The sequence below is a fragment of the Heloderma suspectum genome, chromosome 6 (genome assembly GCF_057233095.1).
Source record: "Heloderma suspectum isolate Gila_16-S chromosome 6, 16-S_ref, whole genome shotgun sequence".
NCBI classification, from domain to species: domain Eukaryota; kingdom Metazoa; phylum Chordata; class Lepidosauria; order Squamata; family Helodermatidae; genus Heloderma; species Heloderma suspectum.
Genome location: NC_139463.1, coordinates 11,181,744 through 11,203,781, shown reverse-complemented (window position 1 = coordinate 11,203,781; position 22,038 = coordinate 11,181,744). Strand labels below are relative to the sequence as shown.

At 45.2% G+C, this 22,038-nt stretch overlaps 1 protein-coding gene across 5 annotated transcripts in view; it reads right to left on the bottom strand.

Moving 5' to 3' along the window:
• GRAMD1B (GRAM domain containing 1B) overlaps positions 1 to 21,527 on the bottom strand; it is a 180,918-nt gene extending 159,391 nt beyond the window's left edge. For all 5 annotated transcript variants that reach the window (XM_084803613.1, XM_084803611.1, XM_084803612.1 and 2 more), the window contains exon 1: positions 21,088 to 21,527. In XM_084803613.1, coding sequence (XP_084659739.1) covers positions 21,088 to 21,467 — 380 coding nt within the window. In that variant the 5' untranslated portion in view covers positions 21,468 to 21,527. The remainder of the gene's footprint in view (positions 1 to 21,087) is intronic.
• Positions 21,528 to 22,038: the final 511 nt, after the last annotated feature.

The window sequence follows — 22,038 nt, the reverse complement described above, 5'->3', positions numbered from 1 at the left end:
ACTTCTTACAGACACCTAACTCAGCCTCCTCTCCCCAGAACTAGTTCCACAACAAACATTCCTGAAACAGTAGAACAAAAAGGCAACAACATTGCATCAACAGTCCCAATGTTATACATCTGACTTTGTCACAGTTCCCCCAAACCACCAGTGTCGTTGTCTATATGACATGGCTAATTCCATTTGTGTTCTAAACATTTAATGCCTGATGGAGAATCTATGAAATTCCGATGGGTCCGTTAAAAACAAGTTGAGTTGGATGGAACTTTTATTGGGAAGCCACATACTCTGTCCACAAGATGTCATCATTTGCTTTTCAGCTGCTAACACCTTTTGCGCACATGAAGCTTTATGTGAGGCAAAGGCCTCTGGTCTGCAGTTCCCTGCTGTTCCTGTTACACAATTAAGGGAAATTCTTTTGGTCTTATGTCCACCTGGCCATTTCCTACCAGTTGCCAAGTACTATATCTAGCTCCCAGTTGGGATATAGTCTGAGGTGTAAAAAAAGAAGAAGCTCTATGAGTGTCTCCACCTCCTAGCTAGCTTCTCTGATTTCTAATATGCTTCTGCCTGCTTTTCCCCTGCTCTTAGGGTGTACTTGCACATTCACCTACAATGAAGCAGCTTTTCAGTGGGTATATTACCGGAAGAGTGTTCGCTAATGATTCATGCAGATGTACAGGAGTAGGCATGGCAAGGTTAGACAAATCTTGAGGTTTGTTTAACATAGTCTATCAACGGGTGTTAGCTATGATCGCTCAAAGGAGCCCCCAGGTTCAAAGGCAGTATGCTTCTGAAAACAAGCTGCTTGGTAGGAACACCAGGGGAGGGCTATCACCGTCACACCATGGGGGCCTTCTGGAGGCATCTGGTTGGCAATTGTGGGAAGGAGGATGTTGATCTAATTTCATCTTCAGTGACTGGGTTCGCACAACATGCTAACCCACACTCAGTGGTTGAGTGTGGGTTGTTGTTGAACCATGAGTTATTTGTTGAACTGTGGGTTAGTGTGTTGTCTGAACTCAGGACATTTTCCACAGGGTGGCTTGTTAACCATGCAGTGTGGCTTATTTTTCTTGAACAACCCACACTGAGAAACCATGGTTTCTTGCTGGGTTGTTCAGGGTAGTTAACAAGACACACTGCATGGTTAACATGCCACCTTGGCTGCATTCAGACAACACACTAACCCACGGTTCAACAAACAGCCCACACTCAACCACTGAGTGTGGGTTAGTGTGTTGTGTGAACAGCGCCAGTCTGATCCTGCAGGGCTTTTCTTATGTTCTTCTGCAAATAAGAAGAAACAGTCCCGGAAGTGTGTGCTCCAAGTCTCTGACCCCTACCTATCGCAATGCTTTGCAAAACAAATGACTGAGATAGTTTGCTTTATGAAGTGTAGTGTGCGTGGGAATGACAACAGGAAGTTTGAGAAAGCACACACTCAAGAGATCATTTCTTTTTCAGTGGTACATGCACAGCAATGCGTAAACAAGTATAATAAAAAAGATGACTCTCTCTGACACCCACACCTCATCCGCCTCCTTTCTTCCACTTTGACTCCTCATGATTTGAGAAAAGCAGCTGCAGTTGCTGCTCATTCTTCCTCAGAGGCTGGAGGCTGGGGCTGCTGATCAGGACTGGGCCCTCTGGAGGGGAAGAAGACTTGGATTCCTGCATTGAGCAGGGGGTTGAACTCGATGGTCTTGTAGGCCCCTTCCAACCCTACTATTCTATGATTCTAAGAGGGGGAAATGCCAGCCTTTGACAGTAGCTGCTATGTTTTAATTTATCAGCCTTCTCTTTTAACGTTTAAATGTTCTTGCAAAGGTCTAAGGAAGGAAAGATGAAAATATTGTATATCTGACCTTCATATTGCTGAGATCTGCAAGTTCAAAACTAGGAGAGCCTTTAAGGGTGCAACCCTATGCATGATTAGGTAGGAGGGAAAGCCCTAGAGCTCCCAGCAATGCTGGAAACTGTAGGACTTTTTTCTGTCTAAACATGCATAGGATTGTGCCTTTAGAGCCTCCAAAATCTAAGGACGTCAATTCCTTTAGACTGCAGAAAGGCAAAGCATGCATGAGCCACTGTAAGGGGCTCCAAGGGGTTTTATGACAGATACCACACAAGAGCAGCACACGGCAACTCCGATTTTTAGGCATGAAGCTTCAACAAAATGTCATTTCCTCAAGAGAAAAGCAATTCAAAGCAAATGTCTGCAAGGTCTTGCTCTGTGCTGTCCCACATTTCTGAGCTCTCCACTTCCACTGGTCCAGCGGGTTACATCTTGACAACAACCAACTGTCAAGCAAAACTCTCTATGTCTTTTCTAAGGATAAATAAGGGTGCAATGTTATGCATGTTTAGACAGAAAAGAAGTCCTACAGCATTTTTTGTTAGGCAGAAAATGTCCAGCAAATGTGGTAGGACCTTTTTCTATCTAAAGATGCACAGAATCGCTCCCTAAACAAATAAAGTCTGAGTCTGAACATTTTATTGTATTTGACTAATAGCCATCACAAGCAACATAACTTAAAATATCATATAATAACAGAAGGTAAACAGAATCAGGTTAACGAATCAGCGGCACAGTCCACTGCAATAGCATTCAAAGTGACTGCATGAAGATGTTTTGCAGCCTTAGCAAACAAAGCTGTTTTGTGTGTAAGATAAGGGTCGCAGTCTGACAGTAATCAACAAATCTTCACACGCCAAAATCTGTCCCAGAAATCTCTCCCTGGGATTTTGATATAAATGACTGTACAGTAAATAATGTGAGATATCCTCTACCTCTCCCATACCACAGACACAGAACCGTAGGTTTCTTGGAACATGCCTATATCTGTCAAGGGCTCCTTGGAGGCCTCTCTCAGTCTAATCTAGTAGCCAAGTCCAGACACAGACAAGGGATTCTTTTCAAAGCTTTATTCTTCTTTTACAACTTAACAACTCTACTATTAGCAACTAGATATGAGCAGCAGGGTACCTATGCCCTAAGTTGGAACAGTTGGTCCCCATTTGAAGGAGAATCACTGGCAGACCCTGAACTTATGGGCTAGGGAGAGTCCCTCCCCTTTTCCCTTGGATCCTCTGGGCGCAACCATTGTTTGCGTGCCAACCGGGCACTACACCTCCTTTCTGCGCCCTCCATTTGGCGCCACTCCCTGCGTCAGCATTGCGCGTCCAGCAATTCTGCTTCCCGCGCTCTCTCACTCCCGGGACTGCTATCTATACTAGGAATGCCGGTGGGAGGAATCTCTGCCAGCTGTTGGCCCTGGGAAGGATGAGCGCGCTCCTCTCCCAGGAGCAGCTGCTCTTCCTCAGAATCAGAACTACTCTGGGATTCTATGGGCTTAGTGTCCACCCTGACAATATCTTCCATCCAAGAATGCTGTGGGCATGATTTGGAAGCGTAGTTCTGTAAATGAGGTCCTCAAAGAAGCAAAAGTAAGAGTTTGTAGGTACTGAGCTCTTTCATGATCCATTTTAAACAAATACCACTGAGAAAAGTTTGAAACTTTAATTAGATCTAGGTCCTGCCTGTTATCTATTCCATAAATCCAATCCCTCAATTTGTTTTTGGTTCCCAGTGTAGTAAAAGTATCTGGTAGAAGGTTTTTGGAGGTTAGCAACTCTTGGCATGACTTAGCCCAGCCACCCTTCTTCATTTGTTCGCTTAAGCAAAGCTTGGGGAAGCAATCTTCTGGCATGTCCAGGACCCTCGTATAATATAGAAGGGCTGCCTTCTGCGCCCAAAATAAATAAAGTCACTTCTGATGTAGGGAGAAGCTCAAACCTCAAGTAGAACTCAAAACCAAACCTTCTGCATCTTAAGATTAACTATGCTTCCATCTATTTCCCTTCATATCTATGCAGAATGAGTGCCTCAGAAGTGGTTTAAGTACATAGGCCATCTGCTTATGTGTCAACAAAACATTATCCTTTCCTGCTTAGAAGGTTTCAGGTAAGCAAACTGAGGTCCTGCAAAGTACTGGCTAAACTGTCATAACAGGGACCATATTTCTCCCTTAAATTTTGAATTAACTAGATCTTAAATGTTAAAATTCCAACCCACTTCACTGCTCACTGAGCAACTGAAAACTTCATTGAGCAGCTGAAAACTAAACACTCACTGTGGGCCTTCTTGAAGGTTGCCCCCAGGGTCCAGAACTCCTTGCCATCAGTTAGCCCTGGCTGATGATCTTCTCCTGGTAGGCAAAGACCTTTTTAAAAAATTTAACAGTATTTATGAATCACTTACTATGGCCATATCGACACCTTGTAGAATTCCCTCACAGTAATGTTATACCCCTCTTGCACATTTATACCTTGTATGGCCCACAATGACATTTGTTGCGGTATATTGGATAATGGGGAATAAAAAGCAGGAAATAACGCTACGAGAGTGGTATATCTAATGTGGAATGTGCCCCAACAATTATCAGTGCATTTCAATACTGCTATAAAGTAGTAGTGTAGAGCTAGCCAATAAAGAAATCCCTAAGTGATACACAAAAATAAGTCTTCATACAGAGAACATGATTACCTTCCTGGCAACGCCTGTTGGAAAAGCTATGCTTTCAAGTAGGCGCCCCAAACCCAGCAAGGTCGGTGCCTGCCTAATTTGTAGTGGTAGGGAGTCCCAGAGAGAGGACACTACAACATGAAAGGTCTCATTCTGAACCATGATGGACTGAACCTCTGAAACCTTGGGGACCAGCAGGAGGGTATCTCCTGATGAGTGCAGCAACTGAGCAGGCCGGGAGAGGATCAGGCAATCTCTTAAGTATCCTGGTCCTGAGTTAAGGCTTTGTAAGCAACTACCAAAACCTTAAACCTGGCCCAGCAGCAAATAGGCAGCCGCTTCAGTCCCCTCAGCATAGGTGTACTATGCTGGTGATAAGCCTCTCCCATTACCAACCTGGCTGTGGTATTCTGCAGCAACTGCATCTTCTAGATCAACTTTAAAATCAGCCCTATGTATTTCTTTATTATTATTAAACTTCTTACTCGCCCATCTGGCCGGTCACCCGGCCACTCTGGGCGATGTACAACAGTACAATTTAAAACAGTAAAATTGCACATTAAACATTATTTAAAAATACCCTAACCCACCCCAAATGCCTGCCTGAATAACCAAGCTTTCAGTACATGGCAGAAGCTCATTAAAGAGGGGGCATGGCATAGGGGGCATAGTTCCCTAGGGAGGGAGTTCCAGAGAGTGGGGGCCACCACAGAGAAGGCCCTCTCCCTCGTTCCCAGCAGCCTAGCTGCCCTGGCTGATGGGACAGAGAGAAGGCCATCCGAGGCTGATCTTGTTGAGCAGCCTGTCTGTTGTGGCTGGAGGCGCTCCTTGATAGGCTGGGCCGGAACTGTATCAGGTTTTAAAGGTCAAAGCTAACACCTTGAATCTGGCCAGGAAAACAACTGGTAGCCAGTGCAACTTCTTCAGCACTGGAGTGATGTGATCACACCAGTGGCCACAATGTAAAGCGCATTGCAGCAATCCAATAGGGAAGTTACCAATGTATGGACTGCTGTGGTCAAGCTATCCCTGTCCTAGGATGGCTGCAGCGGTCTTATTCCCCAGAGCTGGTAAAATGCATTTCTAGCCACTGAAGACACCTGTGCCTCCGGGAACAGTGCACCGTCAAGGAGCACGGTCACTTAGACAGGCCTTTGACCCCTAGGCTGATTTGTAAAAATGTTTCATCGGTTTTAACCGGTTGTTTTAATTTATTTTATTGATGTTTCACCTGCTTTGTTTTATGTTTTATACTTTGTATTTTACTGTATTTATATTATTGCTGTTAACCGCCAAGCACCATATACCGGAAAGGTGGTTTAACAAACAAATTTAACAAACACACACGCGTACATATGTAAACTCCTCCGATCTGCCCCAAGGGTACAATATCCATGACAAAGTCAAAACAGTAAGTCTAAAATTAAGCAGACCGGGGCGCGGGCAGGGAGCCTGGACGGGGACAAGGGACACATTCTCTCACCATTTGGGGGAGAATGGGGGAGGCTGCACACACACACACACACACACACACACACAAGTAAAGTCTAAGTTATCTTTCTTGCCACCTACTCCACGGATATGGGGATTTCCTGTTTCCAGGCTGTCCTGCTTCTGTTATCCAGTGGACATCTGTGGAAGGTTTACAGTCAGCCAGAGAGGGAATTTAAGAGGAGGCACATAGGTGGTAGCTACATCTTGAAACGACAGTTTGGAAGATACACCAGCTAACTGCTGCATCACAAGAATATCCAGACACCCACAGGCAGAGAAAGGATGCCTTCCAGCTTCACACAATGCATGGAGATTTCTCTCTCTCTCTCTCTTTTTCCTTTCTGCACATTCTTTTGTCATTTGTTTCATGGACGAAAGGATTTCCTCAATTATGAAAAGAATAAGGCTATGATCTTATGCACATTTACTTATACACAATTACTTGTAATTGTGTTCAGTGGGGCTTAATTCTGTGTAAGTACGCAGAGGATTGTGCTGCACAGATGATAATTATTTGTAGGTTGCAGAATGCCCATTCCTGCTTTATGGCTTTTTCTTATAGACCTAAATGACCTGAAATAGAAATGATGTTTTTGTGGTGCATAAAGCGGGAAGAGCTATCAACCAACAGGACTCTTACCTCATTCCTTCAAAGCTCAGTGGGATCAATGACATGCAAGCACCTCCTATCTTGGTCAGCGGAGCCTAGACTCTGACCACCAGGCTCACGATTTCCTCACCAATTCCAGCTCACTTTGGTGACAAATGTATCTGCTATCTCCTCCTGTGGTCACAGGCCAATTGCAACTCATGTTGTACACACCATTTTAAGAGATGCAGAAGTTGCAAAAAGTGTAAGTAAAAATTAACCAATTCAATTTAACTATTAAACCTTCCAAACAGGTTTCTTGTTCAGCCTTGCCTTTCTCTTGAGTTGGTGGCAGTCAAGGATCATGCTCACAACAAAGTTCGCTCACTGGGTGAAAGGGGACTGAATGGATGCAGCATTTACATCATAAGTATGCCCTGCAGAGGAGGCTGTTACTTCTTGCATGATTTATGCTCTCTGGGAGCTATTTCAAGCAAATAGTTGAAACAATCCTAACGCAACAAAGAACGAAGTAATTGAATTAAAAAAGAGAACAGTTTATGGGTACGCTAAACTAAAGACCTCCATTTACCAATCTATAGGTAAGAAAAAAGGAAGAAAGAAAATGACATTTGTGGTAATAGGATTCATTAGTAAGCAAACATAGAGGGTAGGTTTGAATTGCTAACCCACTATCAGGAGCCACCAACGCTTCAACGAGGAACCCTCAATTCTGCATGCAGCTGCCCTGTTTATTAAGCCACCAGAACGGCATACTGGAGAATCTTCATGGGGCAGGGAAGGCTCCGGACTGGGCTTGTCCACTACAGTGGCCATTGGGCCTTCCTGTTTGCCCTGCGGTTTTGCCTGAGCAACAACAGTCTTCCTGGCTTTGTTGTGTTGTGTTTCAGTGTGTTCATCAGCTTTGACACCTGACTTCATCCCTCTGACTCCTGGCTCCCCTCTGCTACCTATATGGCTCAGCCCTGACACCCACCTCCTCTTAAATTCATTGTTGTTCAGAGATTCAGTTCAACTGAGGCCAGTGGAGAACAAAAGACAGATGCTTCCCCTTTCCTCTCACTGGATGTTGTCTCAGTGTCTATGACTGTGCCAACAACTGCAAAGTTTTAAGCAGACTATCACAGAATCCTAGAATCACAGAATAGTAGGGTAAGAAGGGGCCTACAAGACCATCGAGTCCAACCCCCTGCTCAACACATGAATCCAAGTCAGAGCATCCCCGACAGATAGCTGTCCAGCCTTGTCTTGAATGCCTCCAGTGTGGCATTTAACTACTGCTCCTTCTACTGAAGCTAGAAGAATAGGAGCTCAATAAACACATGCCTCCTCCCTCCCCCAATGCTTACTTTTAGTCCTTACCTACCTGAGGCTCTTCCCTGAAGATGAAGTTTTGGAACCCTGGTTCAAAAAGCCTGATTAAAAGAAATAATTTTAAGACTGTGAAGGAGTATATCTTCTGTCTAATTTTAATGTGTTTGGCCAAGGATGCTTTATTGGCAGTAGAAAACGTTGAATGGACGTAGATTCTTTAAACCAAACTAGCTTTTTTGTTTTTAATGTTTGCATACTTAAACAGTAAATGATGCAGGAGTAGAATCACTTCCCTGCATTGGAACATATAAATCCAGACATATCCATTACTTACTCCCTTTGCATACCAGTTCCATCTTCGAAGGGGAAAACAACAAAAGGAACGGATGATGATTACCACTAAGCAACAGAGAATACAATTTTTGTACTGGAATTCAATTACAGACATACAAAACGTTATTCGCATGAGATGAAAAATTGCACTCATATTGCAGGGGAGGTTTTGAGCCCGTAAATCTGGGGATAATGTTATTGTGTGAAATTTCCTATAAAATTATTTTTTTCAGCCTTGGGGCCGACTGACTTCAATGCGATATATGTGGGGGAATTATATGTGGACTTTATGTCAACTGCTCCTAGCAGACCACTCAGGCATGTGCTCTTCTTCTCTCTTAAGTTATTATTTATCCAAATGTTTTATTTAGTAATTAAAGGTACAATCCTATGAATGTTTAGACAGGAAAAAAACAGACCTACAACTCCCAGCATTCCCCAGCCTGCATGGCTGGATGGGGAATGCTGGGAGTTGTAGGACATTTTTCTGTCTAAACATGCATAGGATTGTGCTCTTAGATCTTACAAGTCCCACAGGGATATGCAAGGGAGTAAGCAGCTTCATAACAAAGACTGATGTTGCTACTGGCTTAATGTAGGACCCAACCAGATAAGACTTGCTTTGTAAGTCCGAGTCACTGCCTTGAACTGTGATGAAGATAGAGATGGGCTGTGAAGTGGTATGGTCTTAAAGCAGGAGAACATGAAAAAAAAAAATCTTTATTACGGTCTTTTAGACTCATTCGGGTTAAAATACAAATACACAAATATCAGGACGCAAGGCTACAATCTCTTCAATTTAGCGAATGCAGTTAATCAGCTGAGCGCTTGTATGCACGGCCATTTGAAAAAATAACAACATAGCCACCTCTTCAGTGATATGTGGGACCTTAGCCAACCAACAATTGATTAGCAGTCTTTCATCTGGATGCCCTGGAAAGTTAGTGGATAAATTATACGACATCTCAAATCAGAGTAAAAAATACAGTATAAGAGTACACGTGTCAGAGTTTCATGGACTCTTGCCTTACATGGACACAATCTGCGTTGAAGTGGAATTTTCAAAGATCTGCCCCAAAGTACTACTGTTGGTAGAACATTAAGTCTTGCAAGTATGAATGCTCTGCGAACGCGTATGTTCTTAGGACTAAAATTAAGCCCAAGGTCCTATGGAAACTTCTCTCCCTTCCTCCCACTCTGACTCACATGCAAGGGAATGGCCTTTTAATATATTATCCCTCCAGCTGAGAGGTTTACCTCCAACCAACTTTCCTTCTTTGGGCTTATTCTTTGTCCAGCCCCACCCAGATTTAGTAGATTTGTTTGTTTTTGAAGATGTATATCCTGCCTTCTCATTGAATGATTCTCAAGGCAGCTTACAACGTATCGCAATAATACAAAACGTTTAAAACCCACACATATGCACAGACCACCTGTTCTATGGATGGGGGCCAGGGCGTGCTTCCTTCCACTTCTGCACATCCAGGGTGACTGGCAGAGGGAGCAGAGTGTTCTTTCTGGTTGAAAGTTAGGAAACAAGCTCCCTGACAGCTGCTCCTTTTCAAACCAATAGGGGAAGCCAAGTTGGTCTTCCCTTGCAGTGAAATTCCTGCTGGGAGACAAGAGGTGGAACTTAGTCCTCTGTCCAGTGGATTGGGCCAAAGTGTGGTAAATGATAATAATAATAATAATAATAATAATAATAATAATAATACCTTGCCTGAAAGACAAAAACAACACCATAGGCCTATCTGCAAGGTTGGAGCTACTTTTAAGAAAGGACAAAAGCAAACAAACCAACAAAAGGAAAATGAAATTATCAAACCATAATTGCACCCTTGCACACCCTTAGTCTGGCAGATTAAGGGTGAAATCCTATGCACGTTTAGACGGAAAAAAGTCCCACAACATGGCTGGCTGGGGAATACTGGGAGATGTAGGGCTTTTTCTGTCTAAATATGCATAGGATTGTGCATTAAAGCTGATAAATAATGAAACAGCTACAATGCCTACAATGTTTGGAAAAATTGCAACCTTCTGGGCCACTTGGAGTTTAATGTGTTTGCTTCTATAAATAAATAAAATTGTATAAAATATTTCCTGTCACTGGCAGCATTCGGAGTCAAGCTTAAACTTCTAGATGCTCTCAGTTGCTCCATCATTCAAATATTTTCACCTCTTCACTCACCAGGCTTTACAAAGTTTCCATGTCCGCTCCAGGTACCATGTCATGTTTTTTATACAAGCATGTTTGTGAAGACGAGCACTTCATAAGCTAAGGTTTTATTTACAGATTGAACATTATAATACACACCCACACAGCTCACTCTTTACACATCTAAGGCCTCAGGTCACCCTCAACAGCCTCACCTCAACTGCCAGCAGACTAATGTATTCCCATTTGGGAATTTCAGTATGCTTTAAGAAAGGCATACTAAGATCACACAGAAGACCTAATTGCTTTCCAGGCAAAGAAAAGGCGCTTCAGGAATGGAAACAACCCATGTGCTTGTATTGTTTACCTTGTATTCTGATTGTTTACCTTGTATTCTGCTTTGCTGATTGTATCTAGCTCTCTGTCCTCCGATAGCCTTTAAGAAGCTGTCAACACAAACATCCCCTCCAACCGTCAACCTGATTACTCAAAAATAAAATTGTCAGCTTGGGCAAATTAACTTTTTGCTATCAAAAAATACTGTGTTGCTATGGTAGCCACAGGACTTCAATAAAAAATGCCTTAACAGCTGCAATCCGAAGGTTAGTCATTGGGAAATATGACTGACTGAACTCAGTGGGGCTTCTCAGAAAATTTGTTTAGGCCTGGGCTGCAAGACAGCCATAGGAGCTATGGGGATGGGGGAATCCATTTCCTTGAACTTTAAAGAGCAGGACTACATTTGAATTAGCCTGCCAGCAGGTTAGCCATGGCTTCTCCAAGGAGGTCCAATAGGGTCACATCTGCCTTAGCGTTACCTTGCTCCCATCCCCAACATCTAATGCAGTTGAGGATGCATATCTCCACATATTCATGAGAATTATGGGGCGGGGGGACAGCACCTTAGCGTTCAGCAGCAACTCATACCTGTTACCAGGAAAAAAGTAAATACGTGCATCTTAAACAAGCTGTTTTATGAAGAACTCATGCAGCTAGCATGGCAGGGTTTCCAGTCATGGTTGAAAGACATGCATGCAGGAGGCACTGCATATTTGGATGGCATGCTGAACAGCATAAGCAACCTCTGTCAAGATGTATGCACAGCTTTGCTGCAGAAAATCCTTGCTCAGCAATCCTGTTCAAGGATTATAGGGCTCTTGGAGGACTACTTTAATATTTCAACCTCTGTAAACTGCCCAAAGAGCTTCGGCTATGGGGTGGTACAGAAATATAAATCATCATCTTTTCTTGGGATATCCCCAGTGTCACCAGATGCCAGTTGTAAATACAACAGAAACTGGCCCCATTTCCTGTATTGACAAGTGGGGGATTATCATGGGCTGAAGTGTCCATACATTTGCACTGTGGGTGTTGGATGCACGTGGAATTAGCCTACAGGTTGCCATGGGGATATACCCTAAGTGCCTTTAACCAACATGATGCCTGTACCAGACTGGATCCCAAACATGGCAGCCAGCATGGTGTTTTGATTATGGTGTCTGGCTAGGAAAGGGGAGACCTGGATTCAAATCCCAATTCAGTCATGAAAGCAAGTGGGTGACCTGGGGCCAGTCACCATCTCTCAGCCTAACCTATCTCACAGGGATAATGGGGGGATAAAAGGGGAGAGCAGAAAGAACCATGTGTGCCATCTTGAGCTCCTTGAAGGAAAGCCACGATATAAGCATACTAAATAATAAATTGTTCACTGCTTTAGTGCAAACTAGAAGGTAGACAGAAGATGGCATTGGAGTGTCTAATAAGAAGGAAGATAACAAACTTTGAATTAATGTTGTCACCTGAATTTCAGAGAACAAGGCTGCCTCTTTTTGGACTGGCCAATTAAAAAAGCTAATTTGAAAAGCAAGGTCAAGGATCTGATTTAACTGTCTCACAACACAGAGTCTGGTGCCAATTTAAATTAGATTAAGTAAGGACATCTTCCTCTGCTATGTTTGTCCCCAGGTTTTGATAAACATTTGTGGAATATAATGGTTGACACAATGCTCTGTACATCTGATTATTGGAAATGCAATCTCATGTCCTAGCTTTACCTCTGATCTGTTTTGGTCATACCAATGTCTAACGTAATTTCACTTGGGGCATTTCTACACCAGCCTAAAATCCTGCATTTAAAATGGGGCTTTCTGCTTCCATTTTAAATGCAGGATCACCACTGACTCCCTTTACATGTGCTTCCTTCCCCCAGACCCTTCTCTCCATATCTGGGTCTTCCATTGTCTTTCATTGATCTCACTCCTCTTCTTGCCACTTTATCTCTTTTCATGGAGGAAACTGAAGCAGAACACAATGGGGTAATTTGATAGCTATATATTTTAAAAAGGAACAAAGGGCATTTAGTGCAGGACGGTCACAGCATCATGTAAACAGCCCGCAAACTTCCATGAAGGAGCAATTGCAATCGCAGGATAAAAGCTCCATGTGATGAAGCCCTTGGTGTTAAAAACTGGTGGAGTATCTTCAACTATTTCACTGAGTGAAACATTAAACACACATTAAATTGGGAGCTTGCTGATGATTTTGTAACATTTTTGGTTGGTCCTTATAAAGGTGTGGTTAAAAAAAAAACTAATATATTTTTGAATCATCCCTCCACTCAATGACTCCTGAAGGCAATTTACAACAAAATAATAAAAAAACAATAAAATACAATTTTTAAAAAACTAAAACAAACCTGATAAAATAACATACAGTACAATAAAACAGGAGAACCCTGAAAAATCAAAGAGCATCATTAATCACTAACAGCATGGTGGCTGTCAGACTCTGAGTCAACCCAATGGAAATATCTTTGGAGGAAGAGGATTTGGATTCCTCAGCAAACCCCCCATTCCCATGCAGAGGCAGCTTGAGGAGTCTTGTTGCAGGGGTGCCTTGCCTGGGGTCCCAAAGAACCCCTCCAGCCCCATCCCAAGCCCTGCCAGTGTTCCTGACTCTCTTCCCTTGTGCCACGGCTCTCCAGAGCACCAACGGAGCAGGTGGGACACTCGGAGACATTGTCGGAGCACCCACCTGGCCACCAGAAGACCCCTTTGCTCAGGGTTTACTGAGAAGGAAGAATCTATTTGGGAGCAAAGATCTACTCATGAAGAGGAAGACCCAGCTGTAGCCACTGAAGAAGCAGATGCAGCTGCTACTGGTAAACCAGGGGCAACAAGTATATAAGCCCTCAATCTTCTCCAGCCCTGTGCTGGGTTAACAGCTTGCATTGAGTTCTCTGTGTCATCTGCAGGCTCAGGACACTGGGATAGTCAGTCAGGTTTTTACCAGCCATCTAAAGATTGAGAATGAGGGAACCAATCTAGCCTCCCTGGGAAGGGAGTTCCACAACTGGGATTCTGCTACAGAGAAAGTCCTTACCAACCTTATATATCTCTAAGAGGTGGGATACATAACAGGATCTCAGATGATACATGGAGACACTGGACAGGGTCATACAGGAGGAGGTGGTCTGTCATATACCCAATGGGCTTATGGCTTTATAGATAAGAACCAGTCCTGTGAACTGGGCTTTGAAACAAATAGGAAGCCGGTAAAGCTATTTCAAGACTGGTGTTGTGTGGTGTGCATTTTGTAGATCACATAAAAGTCTGGCCACCATGTTTTGTACCAGCTGTAATTTCCAAACTCTTTTCAAGAGCAGCCCAATATGTAGAGTGTGTTACAGTAATCTAGACACAAGGTGACTAAACCATGAATTGCTGTGGCTAGATCTGCCTTCCCCAGGAAGGGATGCTGCTGGCACATCAGTCAAGGTTGGGCCAAGACACTCCTGGCCACTACCGTCACCTGACCATCCAGGCACACTACCAGATCTAAGAGCACCCCAAGGTGCATATCTTATCCTTCCAGAGCAATTTGTACTCCCATTCCTAGGTTGTTCTGTCAGGAATGCTGGGAGTTGTAGTCCAAAACAGCTGGAGGGTGCCAGATGGGGGAAGCTTGAATTAATTGGTAATTGATAGACACCAATCCAACAGAGTAGTTCAAATTATGAAGTTGTAGGTGGAGCCTTCAGATGGAAAATGTAACATGTGTACTTGGTCCTCGTTGCTTAACAACAATCCATGCTGACTACTCATGTGATAACTCCTGGCAGGAGTTTCATGCAGGTTATTATGGGAAGTATGCAACTTACTAACTCACCTTGAATTAATCAGTTTGGTTAATTTGCCTTGTGACCTCCACATGTCTAGAATCACCCTGACCTAGACAGGCATCTCAGTTCATGTCAAACAACATGCTCCATCCCATTTTTCAGATCAGTTATAGGAAAGGCCCTCAGATTAGTCTATCCTTGCTCTCTCTCCTCACTTGGGCTTTAAATATTTCCTTTTACTAAATACCAAATGTGCTCATTAGATTTAGCTTAGCCTACTTCCCTGAGGAAAAAGTAAGAAATATCCACACTAAAAAGAATTAACTATAATCAAATGATCTGTGAGTCCAGGTCCTCACAGATTTCTTGGAACTTATAACCTTCCTCTGAATCTCACACTAATGACCTCCTTTATATTTCCCCCCTGGGGAGGGTAGTTAGCTTGTGGGGGTGGTGGGAATTTTTAGCAGAAAAACTGCCATAGGTGGAAGGGTTAAGAAGCACTTCTCTGTCCCTCCATCCACACAGATCTTCCGCTTTAGACAGCAGCTTCCACAGCTGCATTTTGTAAAACCTTGGGTGGGATGGGGGAACTACATGTAACTCAAGTATAGTTTGGCACTTGTTTTTTGCAGAGTCCGAAGTGTCAGAGAACCACATTTCCTTTCCTCCACCTCTTCCCAAACCAGGGACAGAGGTTGCTGTTCCTCTCACTGTCTTGTCATGCTGATGACTAAAAAAGGTCATTCTCCACATCTGCCAATTTAGCAGCTTCATTAGCACCCTCTTGACACACCACAACTACCATGATGCCAAAGTGGAAACCACGTTTTGATTTGGCACATATGGGTTGCTTGAAGAGAGAACAGTTTGTGAAGCTAGGCATGTGACATAAAAATGCAGAAATATCCTCCGAGATGTTTAGGCCTCCAATCCTTGCTTGAAAACATTTATCCTCGATTATTCACAACAATGCCCCATGCCTATTCTAAACCACATGGCTCTTACTTCTGCCCTCTAACAAGATGACTGACATTTACATTTGCCAACAGCAAATAATGTACTTGAAGATAGAAAGGTTCCAAAGGCTTTGTCAGGAAACGCAGGGCTCAAATACACCTCTATCAGCCACAAAGCAGTTTCCCTCCTCAAAGACGAAGTGAGAAACCATTGCTCTGTTTGCTTCTGTAATACTGGATTATGACAATTATCCTGAATAGGGGAGCTAAGGGATGTTATGCAAAGATTCTGTTTGTCTGCCACCCACCAAACTCTAGCCAAAGGGGGGGGGGAATTACAGGCAAACAAGCCCAACCAGCAAAGAAGCCTCAACAGCTATAGGTTGGAGTGGATCATATGGTGTTCCTTGAATCTATAGAACTTCCAGATGATATGTTCACAAGGGAATTGTTCTGCTTTTCCTGGTGATAGACTAAATAGCTAAACAAAAAAAACTACAAGAAAGAAAAGGAAAAAGATGTATGGAAAATATGAAATCCTGTATACAACCTCTCCATACAGCCGGTTATTGGGTGGAGGGGAGGTTTTACCTTTGCCTCACCTCAGTTTTTCCCCTGGTCTCACCTCTATCTCAGCTACTACCATCCCCGACTTGACAGAAACTGTGTTTCACAGTGTATTGTTTCTGAAGGTTAATTTGGTGAAGAAGTCTGGTCAAGGGGACAGGAAAAAGGCTTGATCAATTTCCTGTTGCTACAGATCTGCATGCCCAGAAAGTACTAAAAAGAGTGTATTTAACATCAGAACTAAGTGAACAAATAAATAATGGAATATGGCAGACCAACTATCACACTCACTGCATAAATCCTGCATGCCCAGTGCCAATACCGCGAAATGCTAAGAGATTCCAACTGAGAGCCAATGATAGAGACTCAAAGGCACCGTCACAGCTGCTGCATTCTGCATTGCATGGATGGTGTTAATACTTAGCCCTTCCTTGCCCTTTAACTAGCATTATGCAAACTCAATCATTATTTTGTTTTTATGTCCCCTTGTGACAGCCACTCCCCCAAAGGGGGGTATGTAGCCAGTGCCCCATAACAGCAGTTGAGGGAACTGCACCGAGGGCATTTGGGAGCACAAGCAGTGTTTGTTCCAGTCCTGGAGGTTACTATTACTAGTCCATACTCTGTTAATTCCTGGCTCATTACCTTCAACTATGAGGTTAAAGAGGCAGTCTGAGGCTCCATTCTCTGCCCAAAATGGTGTTGGTGGTTCAGAGGAAAGCATATGGGAGATCAGAGGTGTTTGGCACTGAACCATCCTCTCCAGTTTCTCTTCTGACAGCAAGATGGGAGCAACTCTTGTATAAGGCTCCGCTCTAGCCACAATTGGTCAGCTGGTCAATCTTTGATCAGTTTTGACCACAATTGGTCAGTCTTCAGCACCTGAAGATATTGGCCCTGTTTGCATGATCACGGAGGGGGAAATAAGCCATGGTGGCTTATTTCCCCTGTTGCAAGTGCCCAGCATGTGAACCCAGTGAGAGTGGCTTGTCACCGTGGTTAACAAGTCACCCCAAAGCCCAACAACAGCCCATGGGTTGTTGGGAACACATTTAGTCAGTTAATTGGTGAGAGTAATACATTTTAAAAGGCTTGGATCAACCCCAAAGCTTAATTTTATTTATTTACTTACTTACTTACTTACAATATTTATATACCGCTCCTCATCAGACGATTTCAGAGCAGTGAACAACATAAGAATAAAACAATGGTAAAAAGAGTTAAAAAAACTTAAAACATTTTTTAAAAAGACCAATCCCAACAAAGTAGAGTTCAACAAACCACTGCTGGTCATGCAAGGAAGGCCTCTTGAAAGAACAACGTCTTCAGGAGGCACCGGAAAGAACACAATGTTGGCGCCTGCCTAACCTCTAAAGGCAGGGAATTCCACAGGAAGGGGGCCACCACACTGAAGGCTCTTCTCTTGGTAGACTCCAACCGGGCCATAGGTCCATGTGGAACCACTAGGAACATGCCCTCTGATGACCTCAGTGTCTGGGAAGGTTGGTAAGGAAGGAGGCGCTCTCTCAGGTATCCCGGTCCCAAGTTGTTTAGGGCTTTGTACACTAGTACTAATACCTTAAACCTGGCCCGGTAGCGAATAGGCAGCCAGTGCAGTTCCCTCAGCAAAGGAGTTACACGCTGAAAAGGGGCAGCTCCCGACAACAGCTGAGCTGCTGCATTCTGCACTAGCTGCAGCTTCCAGACCAGCCTTAAGGGCAGCCCCACATAGAGTGCATTGCAGTAATCCAGTCTTGAGGTTACTAATGCCTGTACCACTGTGGTCAAGCTATCCCGTAGCTGGCGAACCAGCCAAAGCTGGTAAAAGGCACTCTGAGGCTGCCGCAACCACTTGGGCCTCCAGTGACAATGATGGCTCCAGGAGTACCCCCAGACTATGGACCTGATCTTTCAGAGGGAGTGCAACCCCATCTAGAACAGGCAATGAGCCTATCTCCTGGACCCGGGAACCACTCACCCACAGGGCTTCCGTCTTGCCAGGATTCCGCTTCAGTTTATTGGCCCTCATCCAGCCCATTCCTGAGTCTAGGCAGTGATTCAGGACCTGCACAGCCTCTCCTGATTCAGATGTCACAGGGAGATAGAGCTGCGTGTCATCAGCATACTGATGGCATTTAGCTCCAAATCCCGTAATGACCGCTCCCAGCGGCTTCATATAGATGTTAAACAACACTGGGGACAAGATGGTACCCTGCGGTTAATCAGAGAGCAGACTTTGTTTACAGTTTAAAATTATTTTTAATGGAAGCATTTATAAAAACCTCTGAGGTGGGCACCATCTTGGAGAAGAACCCCCTTCTCTCACATGAGGGAATACCTCTTCTAAGACAGATCCTGCTGCAACATATGCATGCATCACCTAAAAACAAAGTACATCTTCCTGAAAACTATTTTACTCATATGCAAAGCTATGCAGATTGAACCAATCAATTTGCTATAACTAATCTGATTAATTGACTAAGGGCACAATCCAGCATATGTTTAGACAGAGAAAAGGCCCACAACTCCCAGCATGCCCCAGTCAGCATGCCTGGCTGGGGCATGCGGGGAGTTGTAGGCCTTGTTTCTGTCTAAACATGCATAGGATTGTCCCATAAGATTTCTTTAACAAGGTGGCCTTGAAACCAAATTCATCCAGCTGTGCATGTCCTCAAGTTTTCTCAGGTTTGTGTCTTGGCACTACACTGATAAAACACCGTGTCCTGCCTGATAATCCCTCCTCCATCACTGATCCTGAGAAACTCAGTTATCCTCTCTATTTTTCTGAAGGCACCAACCACAGCAGAACATACTGCTGTTTGGGAGAGAAGGAATGCCATTTAAAAAGTCCATTCCCACAGCAAGGTGGATTTTGAATCTAAAATAGATGAAGAGCCAAGGTGTCGTGCTGGCCTTGGTATGCAAATACCCCCTATTCCATGCACTGCCTCTGCATTTTTCCAAACCCCGTTTCAAAAATGCAGGTATGGGGCACAGCGGTGAAGTATGACTTGGACACTTGCTATCCAACAAGGAGAGATTACTACAGTTCCACAACTGTCACACACATCTGGTTGTGCAGTGACCAGACTCCTCTGAAGATGAAATGCTGGTCACAGTCAAGAGGAGAAGGATATTGCCTGCCTTCCTCACTTGTGGGTCCATCTATCTATCTATGTATTTATTTATTACATTTATATCCCGCCTTTTTTCCTCCTTAAGGAACCCGAGGCGGTGTACATTATCCTCCTCCTCTCCATTTTATCCTCCCAACAACAACCCTGTGAGGTAGGTTGGGCTGAGAGTCTGTGACTGGCCCAAAGTCACCCAGGGAGCTTCCATGGCTGAGTGGGGACTGGAACCCAGATCTCCCAACTCCCAGTCCAACATTCTAGCCACTACACCACACTGACTCTCATCTACCTGGTATTGTCAACACTGAGTGACTAGCTGCTGCTGGAAAGAGAATGCTGGATTGATGGACCTTGCGTCTGATCCAGCAAGGTAATTCTTGTGTTCTTATATGTTTTTTTCACACAATCTCCTACCGCAAATATACTGCACACATTGCTGCGTGTCACTTTACAATCATCTTGATCCTGTATTACCAACCTTCTTGTCATATATTACATACGTTCAGTCACTGAACATATGTTGTGCCTGTTTTCAAATTCATTATCTTGTGTATCTGATAGTAACTGTTTATTGTTACCGCTGCTGACGTCCTGCAAGTATAGGAGAATCTCCACTTCATTATTTCCAAAAGCTGTTAGCTCTGATGGTTAGAGAAAAGAGGAAGATGCAAAACAAGTATACCATAGGAGGGGGAAAGAAAAATGACTTAAGTGAGTAATGTCCGAGTAATTGATCAACTGGTTAATTACAAGTTGTGCAATTTGATTTGGACTTTAATATCAAGAAAGACTGTGCTTTCTTCCTTAAATATCTTCAGAATATAGAATCATAGAATAGTAGGGTTGGAAGGGGCCTACAAGGCCATCGAGTCCAACCCCCTGCTCAATGCAGGAAATATTGCCTAGTTGTAGATAGTGTGATACTGTAATGTTAATTAAGTGGCAAAGTGATTAAAGGAAGATAATCAATCAACTAAATATCTTTATTCAATTGAAAGCTCCACTAGAACAGTTCTCCTTTTGCTTTTTGGCAAAGCCATCTCTAAGGCTGTAGTCCTTAGTGTTCAGAAGTAAATCTGATTTAAATAAATAGGGCTTACTTCCAGGTAAAAAGAGAGAGAGAGAGAGAGAGAGAGACTTAAATGTTTGATCCCCAAATTCCCCTTAATACACATGCCAACCACTTTTAAGAATTACTTGCCATCTTTTGAGAAATAATAGGCATATGAGCTAAACTGATACATCCAAGCCAGGGATGTCTCAAAAGACCTATGCTAAGCTCAGCTCTCAGGTTTCTCTGACAATCACATGCTTATGTTAGAGATTTCTAGTCCGATCTAAGGAACAGAGGCCTATATGTATCACCGCTCCTATTGACTGGCACCAGTTACCTGCAGATTTGATCTGCGGATAGTGCACGTTGGTCCAGTAGTGCTTACTGGTGTACATCGTGGCCAACTGGTTATCTTTTTTTTGTTTTGTTTTTAATATTTGAATTGTGTGCACAGACACTTTTACATCGCACGTAATGGGCTGGAAGCAAGCCCATCATTATCCACGTCTTGCAAATACTGCAGATAACCCCTGGGCTGTTAACCGGCCCCCTCCATTTCTTCTGGAACTGTTTCAGAGCTGCAGGGCACAGACCTCCGCCGTCCGAGACAAAGGGTTAGGGAAGCCGCGTGGAACGCGCATCCAAGCGGCTTCCCTCTTGACTAGGCTTCCCGAATTTAGCCAGTAGAGGGAGACATAGACACAGCGGGACATGTGTCACCGAGCCAGTCACCGAAAGACCCGCACGACCCAGCTCTGGAGGGGCTCTGCGCGGCTGGCGGAAGGCTGGCCAGGGCAGGGGAAACGGAGGCGGACGTACCTGCTCTCCCCGCACGCCTTCGTCTCCCTCACGTTCAGCCACTTGCGAAGCAGGAAGCGCTTGCGGCGCGGGGAGGCGCTGGGCGTGGAGCAGCTCGACCAGGGGGCGTCCTCGTCGCTGGAAGGGGTGATTTCAATGGCGGGCAGCTGCAGGAGCGCCTTACGGGAGGAGGGGGCGGCCCCGGGGCTCTGCTCGTGGGCGCTCCTCGGGCGCCTCATCCTGAAGCGCCGTCGGGGCAGGGTCGGCGTGGACGCGCTGGACCAGGCCTGGCCGCCCTCCGGCGCCGGCCGCTCCGGGACGCGCGGGGCCGGCAGCCGAAGGGTCTCCGTCGCCTTGGCGGCTGGCGCCGGGCCCCGCGTCGCTTCTCCTCCCGCCCTCATCCCCGCCGGCGCGCGCTCTGCCTCGCCCCCGCGCCGGCCGACCTGGGCGCCCGCCGCGCCGGAGGCTCACGCCCCGCCTCGCGCCCCCCTCGCCCGGCTCGGCGTCTCCCCCCCTCGCCGGCAGGAACGCTCATGTTTCTCGGGGGGCTTCATTGGGCGAGGGGCAGCCACGAGCGGGGCCGGCCGCCAGCTGCTCCGGAGGCGCCGCCCGAGTCCTTCCAACTCTCGGGAGCAACTTTCTCCCGCGCGCTCGGGGCGCCGGGGACAGGAGCGGGGGCTGCCGACGCGCGCCGGCCCCTCGCTCGGCGCTCGGCTTCTTCCAGCGGCCCCGCCTTGCCTCTGTGCGGGGCGGATGAGCGGCTCCCTCCCGGGCTCCGGTGCCGAAGGACTCTCCTCTGCGCGCGCTCCGGAGTGAACTGAGTGGGAATCGGTGAGGAGGTCGGGGGGGGGGGAGGCAGAGAAGAGACAGAGGGAGGGAGGGAGGAAGGAAGGAAGGATCTATGATAACACTGGCAAAGGAGAAGAAGAGGTGGGAGAGGGAGATCCCCCGCCCGCCCGTCCGTAGCTGATA